At 45.5% G+C, this 12,765-nt stretch overlaps 2 protein-coding genes across 2 annotated transcripts; one reads left to right on the top strand and one right to left on the bottom strand.

Annotated features, from left to right (window-relative positions):
- Positions 1–1,370: 1,370 nt before the first annotated feature.
- Positions 1,371–6,872, bottom strand: LOC310964222 (uncharacterized protein; the record flags this gene model as incomplete). The annotated part of the gene is made up of 3 exons (XM_083937276.1): positions 1,371–1,601; positions 1,745–5,082; positions 6,797–6,872. The coding sequence occupies 3 exons, from the start codon at positions 6,870–6,872 to the stop codon at positions 1,371–1,373; spliced, it is 3,645 nt and encodes a 1,214-aa protein (XP_083793402.1).
- A 1,973-nt stretch (positions 6,873–8,845) lies between these two features.
- Positions 8,846–12,181, top strand: ccnb1ip1 (cyclin B1 interacting protein 1; the record flags this gene model as incomplete). Its single annotated transcript, XM_083936737.1, has 5 exons — positions 8,846–8,855; positions 9,996–10,302; positions 10,429–10,575; positions 10,732–10,906; positions 12,024–12,181. The coding sequence occupies exons 2-5, from the start codon at positions 10,006–10,008 to the stop codon at positions 12,179–12,181; spliced, it is 777 nt and encodes a 258-aa protein (XP_083792863.1). The 5' UTR covers positions 8,846–8,855; positions 9,996–10,005.
- Between the last annotated feature and the right edge of the window lie 584 nt (positions 12,182–12,765).

Raw genomic sequence — 12,765 nt, forward strand, 5'->3', positions numbered from 1 at the left:
TACAGCTGCACCCTCAATCACACTCATACAGGCACTGATTATCCTTTTCACGGATACACACACACACACACACACACACACCCACAGACACAGTCGTGGGGAACTGAAACATATTAAAAGACATCAAGGATAAAAAAAAAAGAAAGGCAGAATTAGGAGACAGCTAGTCCAGCGCCCCAGACAAAGGAGGCTCCAATCCAGACATACTGAGAGCTGGAACAAACAAGCCAAAACTGACCGACAGCGCACATGCAGGCGCACACAGAAGAAGAGTCATGCGAACAGAATACTTAAACAGATAAATGAATTCACAGAAACACAGGCTGAATCTGAGTTGGGGGAAAAAAACACGCGGGGGAGCAACAAACAGGTCTTCTCTTCACATTGTTTTATTTATCTTTTATACATCACATGGCAGGCATGGGAACATATTTTGTCATACTACGAAAAAAGGGTTTACAAAGCTAAAAACTAAACCGGGCAAAGCAGGAAAGGCGGTGAGTGCAGACAACTGGAGGAGGAGCAGAAAACTCTCAAGTGCTGTGAGAGAGGAGAGCAGGGGGATAAAGGAGGGAGAATCATAACGGACAGGGCTCATCCTTGTTGGTATGGCCCTGGAGATAGTGTCAACAACAAGAAAAAAACATGTACAATCATCAGTATGAATGGGGTCATGTGCTGCAAACATCTGTAAGTACAAGGACTGTTCACAAAAGTACTGATAATCTAACACAATCATCGCCATCATCATTATTATCATCATCATCATCATCGTGGTTATCATCGCTAACGTGTTTAAGATGTTTCGGCAGCACAGGACACGTGCAACTCACAGTGCAACTCAGCACATCAGAAACATGCTTTCAGCAGCATGGCATTCAAAAAACAAAAGGAAAAAAGAAAAGTAACAATAAAAAGGCATAAAATGTAACCGCAGCTCATATTTACAAACGTTGGCCATTGCTAATTTGGCCTGTTTTGGTATGGAGTTCATCTTGTAAAATGCTGGATCATCCCTCTTAGTCAAATCAGCTGATACAGTAGCCTATGTGCTGAAACAGGTGTCAGCGGGAAAAGAAAAAAACAAACAAGCGCAAACAATTAATTCTCATTGTGACAGTTCTGTGAAGTGTGTAAGATAAGGCCTCACTGTGGTCTTTGAAATACAAAAACACATAGCTAAAATACTACATTCACAAATCTTACAATGCTACCACAATACAATCTATCGGCCTCATACAAAAGGTAAAAATGAATTAGAAACGATAACTCTAGACAACAAATCTTGTTCTATTAAAAAAAAAAAAAAATACATTCCCTTGTCAGGACCTTTTTTAAAGACTAACTGCAGCCACTTAACGATACTAACTCTACACAGTAGTGTCCATAGGCTCGCCCGCCACGCTAGAAACAACACTGGTTGGTAGAGGATCTGTGCTGGCGTCTTTCTCTGGGGATTTGGCCGATCCTTGATTTTCTTCCTGCTGTCCCGAGTTCTTATTGACAGAATGTGAACCGCGATCCTCCGCACTGTCAGTGTCATTGGTTTGAGCCTTGGAGGGGGTATTGGTTAACGCTCCAGGGTGAGTTTTCATGTGGCCCTGTTGATGGGAGACACAGCACAATGCTAAGTTACCATCAGGTCCAGAAGGATGAAATCTTAAGTTCACATTAACAAAAACATATAACAACTTGAATATCTTCATATTACATCATTAAAATCCACAATATCTTCAACCCTTACCTTAAGTCCGCTACGGCTGGCGTATGCCTTTCCACACTGGGAGCAGCTGTAGGGTTTGTCAGGGCGAGGAGGCTGGGTGTTCAGTACTGGTGCTGGGTCAGAGGGCTCTGGGTCCTCTGAAGGCTTCTCTTGCACGCCGTTACCCTCCTCCATTGGAGTGTCTTTCTCTGGCTCTGGATCCAACACTGGCAATTCCTCACTGGGTGCGGTAGTCTCACTCTTGCCTTTGTTTGGGGGAGCATCTCTCTCTTGTGTGTCCTGTGGTGCACTGTCACAGGCCTCTTCTGCCTCGGGGAAAGCTTTGGGACTGGCAGGCGGGGTGAGTGCAGGTGAGGGATTTGCAGCTGCGAGTTTGGGGCTAGAATCGGGACTTGTGGTGGGTTTGTCTGCGGAGCAGGCTTCGTCGTTATTAACCTCTGTATGCAACACATCGTTTTCTACTCCAGGCTTTGAAATGCAGAGTGATAATGGGGTGTCATCTGCCTCTGTCTTCCCATTCACTACATCTGAATGAGAACTGTCTAAAGATGCTTTGAAAGGGCTGCTGCTGCCCATGTCAGTATGGGTCTCCTCCTCGGAGTACATGGGGCTACCATCAGCTAGGGTGTTGTCTCTTAGACGCAGGGGGTCCTCGGCTTTCACTGAGGGAGGGTTATGGGTCAGGGGTGGGCTAACACTGGGTGCTACGCTTTCAGATTCCTCCGTTTTCACAGAAGTGTCATCAGCAGCAGTGGATTTCTTAGAGGTGGACCCTGAGTTGAGAGCATCAATTGGAGACTTGGAGCTTGTTGTTAAGGCCAAAGGAAGGAGTTGCTGGGCTTTAGATGGGGAGTTATTCTCACGCTCATCGAATACAGCGTTCTCCGTTTCTGCTGCGTCTTCAGTAGACATTTCTTCGTCAGGTGGTATTTGCCCTCCTAGGTGCAAGCGGATATGATGCTGAAGAACCAAGGCATTGGTGAACTTGCGTGGGCACAATGGGCAGGAGTTCAAGGCACGAGAGTTGGCCGGTCTTGCGCGGTGAGTGGCCAGGTGGGCTCTAAGGCTGCCCTTTGTGGAGAAGGAACGACCACACAGTTTACAAGGGAATGGGCGCTCTCCCAGATGTGTGGCCTGGTGCAAACGCAGAGCCCTCGGGCAGCTGAGGACACGCAGACACACTCCACACTGATTAGCAGCCTGGGCGGTAGGAAGAGAAGGGGTAGCCGTGGTAGTTGTAGTGCCAGAACCTGAGACTCCCTGGCTAGTCATTAGTCCAGCAGCATTGGCACTTGGGCTCAGGCCGAGAGCGGCCAACATTTCCCTGCGATAGGCACTGGAGGTGGTAGACAGGTCATGGCCGTGTGTGTCCCCATTCGTGTCAGCAAGTGATTGTGAGGAAGCAAAGGAAGAAGAGGCCCCTCCCTGAGGCTGCTTTTCAAGCTTCTGTACCAGGCGCTGCAACTTGGAGGTGTCTGAGGTCTGGGTGGAGGTGGTGGGAGAGGATGAAGAGGGGGAGGAGGTTGATGGTTTGGGGAAAGGGGGAAAGGGGAAGGGCAGCTGATGAGGCGAAGTGAGGTGGGAGGCAGATAGGTGTCCTGGGGGCCGGAGAAGTGCAAGGTGATGAGGGGAGGTACCTCCAGGGAAGAGAATCTTGGGGAGGTGGGCCAGTTGGGAGTATGGGGATGCTGTATGGAGGGCAGAGTGAGGAGGTGTGTTTTCATCAAATCGCTGTTGCTTTGCTCCTTTGAACTGGCTGCCCATGGAGGTGGAGGAGGAAGAGGATGAAGAGGAAGAAGGCAGCCCGGTGCTAGATGCGCTGGCAGCAGCTGCAGCCGAAGCTCTGTTCAGCTGTAGCAGTGAATGGGCCGTGGACAGCAACGCCATGTCCACCGAAGGGGGCAGAGGTAGAGAGGAAGGAGAGGCACGAGTGGACGCACCAGACAGGAATCCTAAAGCCATGTTGTCTGTCATCCCGGGAATGCTTCCTTTCACTCCATTAAATGACTCGTCATCATCAGCCCGCCGTTTTCTCCTTCTCTGGATGGGACCGGGAGCGCTCTGTGTTTGCTCTGACAGCGCTGGAGGCAGCAGGGAGAGGGACAGCTCTGGGTTCTGCTCTCTGTGTCGCAGGAAATGGGCTTTGAGGTTTCCTCTGGTTGTAAAGCGGCTCAAACAGACTGGACACTGGTAAGGCCTTTCACCTGTATGTGACCTCAGATGGATCTGGAGTGATGAGTCGCTGCTTAATACCTTCCCACAAAAACGACACACATGTTGAGGGCGTCCTGCTGAGGAGGCAGAGCCCAGAGATGAGCTGGGCTGGATATCCTGGGAATGGTTGGGGGTTGAAAGAGGAGGGGTGGGGTAACTGATACCATTGCTATGACCAAACGAGGTGGTGTTGGATGATTTCTCATGGAGGTAGCGTTGCGGTAGGCCCAGCGACAAGGACAGAGGGTGTAGGGAGGCAACAGAGGAGCTGATAGTGGATGAAAGGGATGAGGAAGAGGTAGAGGAGGATGGCAGCCCTCTGCTGCCATTGACATGTGAAGCACCCGATTTGGAGACAGGTGGCTGGGGGAAGAGGGAAGATGGAAGGCCAGTCAAAAGAGATGAGGCTGTGGTAACAGGTGTGGCAGTGGAGGGGTGTGTTGGCGATGAAGACGATGCTCCCGTGGACTTCTGGTTGCTGTCTGCACCGCTGGCCTGTGTGTTATTATCTTGGCCAAAGACAGCGCCTCCCAGCCTTAGAACGTGCCTACAGATCTCCTCTGTTATCTGCATCTGGTGGATTTGCCTCTGCTGTAAAACCCTCAGCTCCTCTAAGAGTACAGCCAGGGTTGGCGAGACCTGGATTTGTCCCTGCTGCCCCGGAGAATTAGAGGCCTGCCGATGACCTGGACTGGAGCTGTCGCGGTGAGGCGGCACATACTGAGAAGAGGAGGAGGAGGAAGAGGAGGAGGAGGAGGTAGTGGTGGTGGCTGAGCTGCCCATCGGTGGGGAGGTCATGGTGGAGTGAGAGTTTCCCTGGTGGGACAGGTTGTGGGAGCCTGAGGTTTGACCCAGGGGAGGAGGTGAGTGAGTCTGAGATGACAGCGAGGGGTGAGGAAAGTCTGGGGAGAGTGAAGAGTGGGTGTTCGGGAGGGAAGTGGTGAAGGGGACAATGTGGCTGGGCCAGTGGGGAGGAGGCGAGCTCTCGCTGGGCAGGGAGGGCGCGTGGAGCCCACCAGGAGATGGGCGAGGGGCCAGAGGCGGCTGGCAGTCTTGGAGAGAGGTGGGGGATGAGGAGGAAGACCCCGATGAGGTCACTTCTGAACCAAGAGAGGTGGATGGTGACTTCATGCCCAGGTGATCATCTGAGGATGACAGAAAAAAGTTATTTTTAAAACTGTCCTCTTTCTTTCCAGTGGCATTATTGTGCAACATCCAGTCACCAATACCAGACCAGATATTCAGTCATGTAGATTCATTTCTACTTCAGTTACAGTCTGTTTATTTCATTGATTCCATTTATTGTTTGCATGTTTAGTTTGCAAATGTGCGTGCATACCAAAAGATCCTGTTACGACCTCAAAAGAAATGCCTGCTAGGAAATGGCCTTGAACAAGCAAATAAACAAGTGGAAGAAACTCTGCAGTCTATGAGGCTTTGTAATGTCTTGTCTCAATCTGTGCTCTCCGGAGCAAAACTCCTCAAACATCTTGCACACACAGAAAAGCTTACAGACCACCTTGCTGCTATGGCAACACATTTTATAGGACAATGGGCATCACCAAGACAACCCATAACCCCTCTTAACCCACCCCCTCCCTACAGCAGTTACGTCTTTCATCTCCCTATTCACCCTTCCCCCTTTACGTCACAGTGGAGGTCAAGGGTCAGGCCACACTAAGGGTTCTGGGCACTGTCCAGACACTCCGATTGGTCAACTAATCTGACCTCTCCTGCTCAGGGGTCAAATTCTTTCAGAATCTTGAGCACAGAGTGAGAAAGAGTAAAAAGAAAAAGAAGGGGGGAGGGTAACAACAATGGAGAGACAAACTAACTATTCCCTCCTGGAGTGATATAGTGATGGAATGAAAGACTGTACCTTAGTGAAATCCTTCCCTGTGACTTATAAACAAACCTGAACCTGCGGGAAAACACAAAAATAACTCCCAAACAAAACTGTCTTTTGTCAAAGTTTGCGCGCAGGAGTCTTAGGTGCATGCACCTGAAGTTATTGCAACACACTACAAGTGCCAGAGCAATCTCTCTATCCCCTCTGAATCTTTTTTATTCATCCATCTGAGAACCCATACCCCCCCCCCCCCCCCCCCCCCCCCCCCCCCCCAACTGTGTAGGAGTATACAGTCAATAGGGCTGGGGGGCAAGAAAGAGGGAGAAAGAAAGGGGAGGGAAGTACTGAGAAGGTGGAAAATGGGGGGAGAGGGGTGCATAAGAGAGAAAGGCATGGATGAAGAGCAAAAGAAGAAGAGAATAGAAGGGTGGAAGATTAATCTCTACCAAAAACACTGCCATCCCTTCCCCCACCAATGCACCTTATTGTTAACAAATAAGAGAGTGCTCTATACTAATCAAAGACCTCCAGCAGTCAGCGCTGAGCAGCCTGTTGGTTTCCTAGAGGACGAACAGCACACGAAAATGGCCACAGATGTATGTTAGTTAATCCCACTCTATTCATTTCACAGGGACACGTTTATTGGCCCCGACCACGGTGCCTAAGGCCTCCATTTAGTGGGGCCCATTACAGTGAATGCCTGAGCAGGAGGGGTTTCTTTAGTTGACAAACTTTAGATCTTAAACTTTTTAGTCAGTTAAATTAGATGTGGTTGGTTGGAATGTGTGCATGCATAAATAAACTTGTGGGAAATGACCGCAATCAACAATAAACCGCACAATAATTCATGCAGCCCACTTGTCTAAACCCAAACTTTTGCCTTTGTTAAGTTCTCTGAAGATTTAAGACTGAGAGTGCAGGGATGAGCACCATTAAGTTGTAGGATGGTTGCACTCATTCAAGAAATCCAACACAAAAACCGCACGCACTCCTAAAAGATGTTTACTCACCGTGAGATAGCAGTCTTGGGCCCCCCGGATCCGCGTTAACTAGATGCTGGGGTCGCTTCTGCTTCCGGCGTGACATGATTCACTGCGACTCAGACAGAGAGGGGGGCATCAGTCGGTTGAATGGCACTAGGCACGTTTTTGCGCACTTGAAAGCGCTCCTGAAACCATCCAAGCATCTAAAGTTCAGAAGTCACGCACATCCCGCAAGTCCCCAAACTGCGTGAGATCACTTCTTAATGTAAAAAAAGGAGCTTCTGTGATGTAAGAAAGTCGCAAACACAGCACAGAGGTGTTTTGAAATCCGCAGGTCTGCACCGTGTCATATGAAGCTGCGTGTGTGTGGCTGTTTTCTAAAGTCTCTTCTCCCCCAAAAAACTTGTCCAATTTGCGCCCCTCCTCTCCCACTGCTGCTCTGCTGCATGCACATACAGGGAGCACACACACACACACACACACACACACACACACACACACACACACACACACACACACACACACACACACACACACACAGAACCACTCCTTGTTCTTCAGTGATATTTGCATTTCAATGGCGTGTAACAAACAGCCTCCCTGGTTCTCTCTCTTTCTCTCGCTCTCCAGCTTTATTTTTCTTTACACACTCACACAGCAGCTATAAACTTCCAATAAAACATGACAATTAGGCGTCAAAGCCGTTGGATGTCTTAAAACTAATTTAATCCGGGGGGTTAGACTTTACCATTTTCTTAAAGATAAATGCTTTAACCATTACTGGAAGAGAATAAATCACCATGGGCCAAATTAAGACGCAACAATAGGCTCTGTCTTAAAGAAGTGTAACAGGTGACTCATCCATCAGGTCACATTTGTCCAGGACCGCCCTGTGTACTGAAGCTACTTTCTTTTAATTCTCAGCAAGGTGGATATGCGTGAAATCATGGCCAGGAACAATTGACTTGCAGGTGGTTTCCATCAGTCAAAAAAAAATCCCTCTTCCCAAGTGGTGTTATTGCGCCGGTTGAGGAGTGAACGGGTGATATTTCTACCCTTTGATTTCCATAGGGCCAATTATCAACAGCAGTGCAGTGAGTTGTGCGCAAGTGGGGCCACACAGCCATTCCACATGCATGTATTTCGTGTGTTACCATCACCAAGCGAATAATACCCCCCCTCACACCCCCCCAGAAAAGCATCTTACACTGGAGCTCTATTTAAAAGGCAGAGAATAGATGGGAATCTTTGACAATGGCGTGCTGGACACAGTTGAGTGAGCATCTCCCCTCTCTCACTATGAACCCCCGGATCCACTGCTGCACGGCACAATGCCCCTCTTTCACCCCCCGCCTTTACTCCTGTACCACGTGGAGAAATGGATAAAAGAGAGGGAGAGAAAAAAGTGGGAGGTGGAGGAGGAGGAGGAGGGGGGGGGGGCATATTTAAGTAGGTGTCTCACATTATACATAGGCCTATATCCACTCAAGAGACTTAAATCAATGCCATGTTTATCTGAGAGAGGTGCGGTTTAATCATCACCTGGAAAATAAACAGAAAATGGTGATGTGAAATCAAAGCTTTAAGGTCGTATTCACACGTGGAAGACATTCTTAACTACCACTTTGAATTAAAAATGTCAGTTAATAAAAGGGGCATAAGTTGACTTATTATGCATAATATTTGTCCTCAATATGTTTCAAAGTTCAAAATTTTAGTTTTAATATCTGCAGTATATGTTTTTACATTACATTTTGTCGGCTGCATTCGCCTGCTTTTTTATTATTTAATATTTGTGTTTATTTTAATTATTTATTTCATCGTGTTTCCACCTTATAATTAGTACCACACAAAAACACAGCTACAGAAATAGACAAGAACAGGACAAAACAAAATTATATACATGCGGGTATCATAACAAAAAATAAAAGCATTAAATAAAAATATCTTTACAAACTACAAATGTTTTCATTGCTTTACTATTTTTAAGTCCAAATTCTGTGTCCGAGTTACATTCAGCCAATCAGATTAAAGTATTCGATAAGCGTCACCTGTCGTCACCTGCCGAGTGAAGAGCTAAAAAACGGTAGGTTGATTTCTCCCGGACCGAACGGAACATTTCTCTGTTTTCAGGCAACGTTACTCGTTTAAGTTCAACAGAAAATATAGTTTTGAAGGTAAACGTTTCATCTTCATCAAAAGTAGCCGTCTGACAGAAAACGAACTGAACAGTTTAGCCCGAGAGCTCCTAGCTTTACCTTCTAATGCTAATGCTAACATTTAACGGCAGTTTGTGTAACCTAGCAACATACTATTTTGTACAATTAAAAGTTAAATTTGGGGTATTAAGTGTTTCTTTTTCTAGTGTTTTTATCATTGTTAGTTTGAAATGGGTGAGAAATTAAAGTAACTGAGGTGAAAGTTTTAAAGATATATAATATATAATATCATATATATATATATATATAATATCCATCCATCCTCAATGACAAAGCTACACATCCCGATGTAGCATGATTTCTGCTCATTTTGGTTTAATAACCCCGCAGTAAAGCCAGTTGTTGTATACTCCTGTGTGAATTAAATGATTCAAAATGAAAAAAAATCATGTAGGGAATGTTTTTAATGCATTGACACAAAATATTTGATTAAAAAAACTAAGAAAAATGTGCTTATTTTCAATTTAGACATCAATCATAATTGTGTTTCCCAATATATGGTTTCATCACAATGCGATCCCATTGAAAGATTATCAATCATCATTTTGAATTATCGCTCAGCTCAATTTAAAGTGGAGTGAAAGTCCAAGTTAGCACATTTCTTTGCTTTGATAAAATCAGGAGCCAAACTACTTAAGAATAACAATTATGGGAAAGGAAACACACACACACACACACACACACACACACACACACACACACACACACACACACACTTAAAGAAACATTAGATATTGTTACCCAAAACATGGTGATTTTAAGTTTTCAAATTTCCCGAAATCGAACCTTGAAATAAAGTTTAAGTTTAAAGACACCCTCCTAGAATTTGATGTCACAGGGAGTTTTATGTGGTAATAATAATAATAATAACAACTATTAATAATAATACTACAATATGGGTAAGTTCTTTTCAAACTCAAATTCTGTGTGATTGCTTCATAGAAACAGTTAATGACTTGCCTGCTGTGCTGGTGTTCATTACTTCAATGTTACTGCACTTTCCACAGAGTTGTCACCATGTCTCTCTGCGACGACACGCTCCTATGTAACTTCCCAAAGTGTCGGATCAAGCTGAGCGGCTTCGCCTGGGTCACGGCCTGCTCGCATGTTTTCTGCGACCAGCACGGGTCCGGCGAGTTCAGCCGCTCTCCCGCCATCTGCCCGGCTTGCTCTTCGGCGCTGTCTGGGAAACTGGACATCGTGAGGACAGAGCTGTCGCCCTCCGAGGAGTACAAAGCCATGGTGCTGGCAGGTCTGCGACCGGACACAGTTCTGGACATCAGCGCCCGTGCTCTGGCCTTCTGGAGCTATCAGGTCAAATATCTGTCTGTTTGTATGAACATAACGTATCGATAACGAGTCTTGACATGCACATTTGTCAGGCTGGTTGTCTTCTCTTTTCCTTTAAAATGCTCACTTTGTCAGTCTCTTCGTCAACAGGTCCACCAGGAGCACATGTTTCAAGAGTACAGTCTGTCGCGGGCCGAGGCGCAGCTGAAGCAGGTAGAGAAGGTGTTGACCCAGCAGAACCAGAGCAGGGAACTGGAGCTCGCCGGCATGAGGGGGGAGATCTCCTCCCTGAAGAAAGTAAACCACAATTCAGAAACTCTCTTTTCTTTGCTCATGATCTTGAAACTTACTTTTTACACCTGGTTGACTTTAGTTATATCTCGATTTGGAAAGTTAGAACCCTATTGAGTTCAGAAGAATCAACAGAAATGCATGAAGTCCTGTTTCCTCCAGGTGATGGAGGAGTATAAAAGGAAGTACAGTGAGGTGTCTGAGCGGCTGATGGAGAGGAACAGGCAGTACCAGAAACTACAGGGGCTCTATGACTCTCTGAGGCTGCGCAACATGGTGGTGGGTATGGGGGACAGAGACGCGCTGCCACAACCGGGACATCACGACTTTAACACTGGTAAGAAACAACAAGTTGGACTTATATTAGTGTTGAATTTAAAAGATAAACTCTTTGAATAATATATGCTTGGTCCTTTTGTGAGAGGTTGCTGTAGATTGTAGAAGTTTATGAAAGAACAGGCCTCAAATTCTGTCCTTCCACATACACCAACATCTTAAAAACGTTCAAAACTTGCTCTTTAAAAACAAGGATAATCATGAAATCATGGAAGTATTTTACAGTATATACGTATGTATGTATACTGTTTACAAGTGTTGTTGTTTACAGACTGTTTAACACTGATTTGCTAACAGTATTTTTAATAATTGGGCCACAGATAAATCGATAATAAAAAACAAGCATTAGTTTCTGCCCAAAACTATGTTTTGGCAGGAAAAGAAATGAACCTAAATGCCTTATAATATATCAATAATATCAGCAAATATGACAGATTTTCTCATAGAATTTTACCGACTTCAGCTTGAAATCAGTTGTCGCATCACATGATAAGTGACCCTACACATAAAACAAAGCACCAACAACAGAGTTAGTGAACCCAGAGTTTATTAAAAGAGTGTTTTGAAAGATTTACCAACTGGCCCCTGTACCAGCTCCTGTCACAGTAAAGTAATTCAAGTGGATTACCAAAGTCAATCCAAAAGGAAGGAGCCCATTGGTGCTTTGTTTTCTGTGTAGGGACTCTTCTCATTCTACTGCAGAGGTTTGGTGTTATTTTGAGCAGTATTAGTGGTTAAAAAGGCCGTTTGAATGCCTTCACCGTACTGCCCCAAGCTAATCAGTCTTAGCCACGTCCAGCTGTTAGTGACTCTACCGGATTTCTCCGTTAACAGTTCATGCACGAAAAAAACTTGTCTCTGTGGCTTATTTAATGTATGTAAGTGCATAAAAAGACCATGGGATGGTGTAAGGCCAGAATTACACTAATTAATGAGAAGAGGAAGGAAGCAGAGATAATTATGTTACATGGCACAAAGGGAGACACAGCTGTAGGTGTTGCGTCAAGAAGTGGCTGTTGAGAGTGAACAGTAGGAGTAATGAGCTGATTGTCTATGTAAGGGAATTTTACTCGGTATAACAATGACAGACATCCATCAACCCCCCGCGTGTCACACAGGGGGGGCTCGGCTGGCAACTCCCCAGAGAAGCCCTCAGTTCCTCCACGACGGGGACAGCAGATTCTTCTCCTGCCTGGAGGCTGACGGAGCCAAGACCTTCTTCCATTTTAGCTCCCCTGCCAGGGAGAGAGGCGGACCCTTCATGAAGAAACACTGAGACTGAGCGAGGTTTCAGAAGGCCTGTAGCACATTAACGTAGCTATATTTATTTATATATTTACCCCAAGTGTTCTCATGTTTTAGTATTTATTTAGTTGGCGGTTTGCCCTGGGTGCATTTGTCTAGTGTTTTATGTAATTTTGAACTAAACGAGGCATGGAGTTCAACTGTTAGTCCTGGACTCTACCTGAGCATTTGTGTTAAGAAGAACTTGACAAAACAATATAAGCACTGTTTACAAAGAGCTCTGTCGCACAGTTTTCACTTAATGTAGACTGTTGATAGTAAAAGCTTTGCTTGTTTTTAGTTAAAAACAAGCAAATGTAGGGAGGTTATGAAAGGACGACTCCGACTGTGGTTCTTTAAGTATGTTCATTGTGATTAATATCTTAAAAGTATAAGAAGTTTAGGGGGTTGAGATTAGGGGATTAGTTGAACTCCAACCTAAGCAAAGACAAGTGTTGGCTTGTTGTGTCTCAAAAAAAACAAATAAAGAATGCTCTACTCTAACTTTGATCCTAAAAACATGTCATCTGATACATTTCCCTTACTGATACAGTACTCATTTGTTACTGAATGAAG

This window comes from Echiichthys vipera (assembly GCF_963691815.1).
Source record: "Echiichthys vipera genome assembly, chromosome: 22".
NCBI lineage: Eukaryota > Metazoa > Chordata > Actinopteri > Perciformes > Trachinidae > Echiichthys > Echiichthys vipera.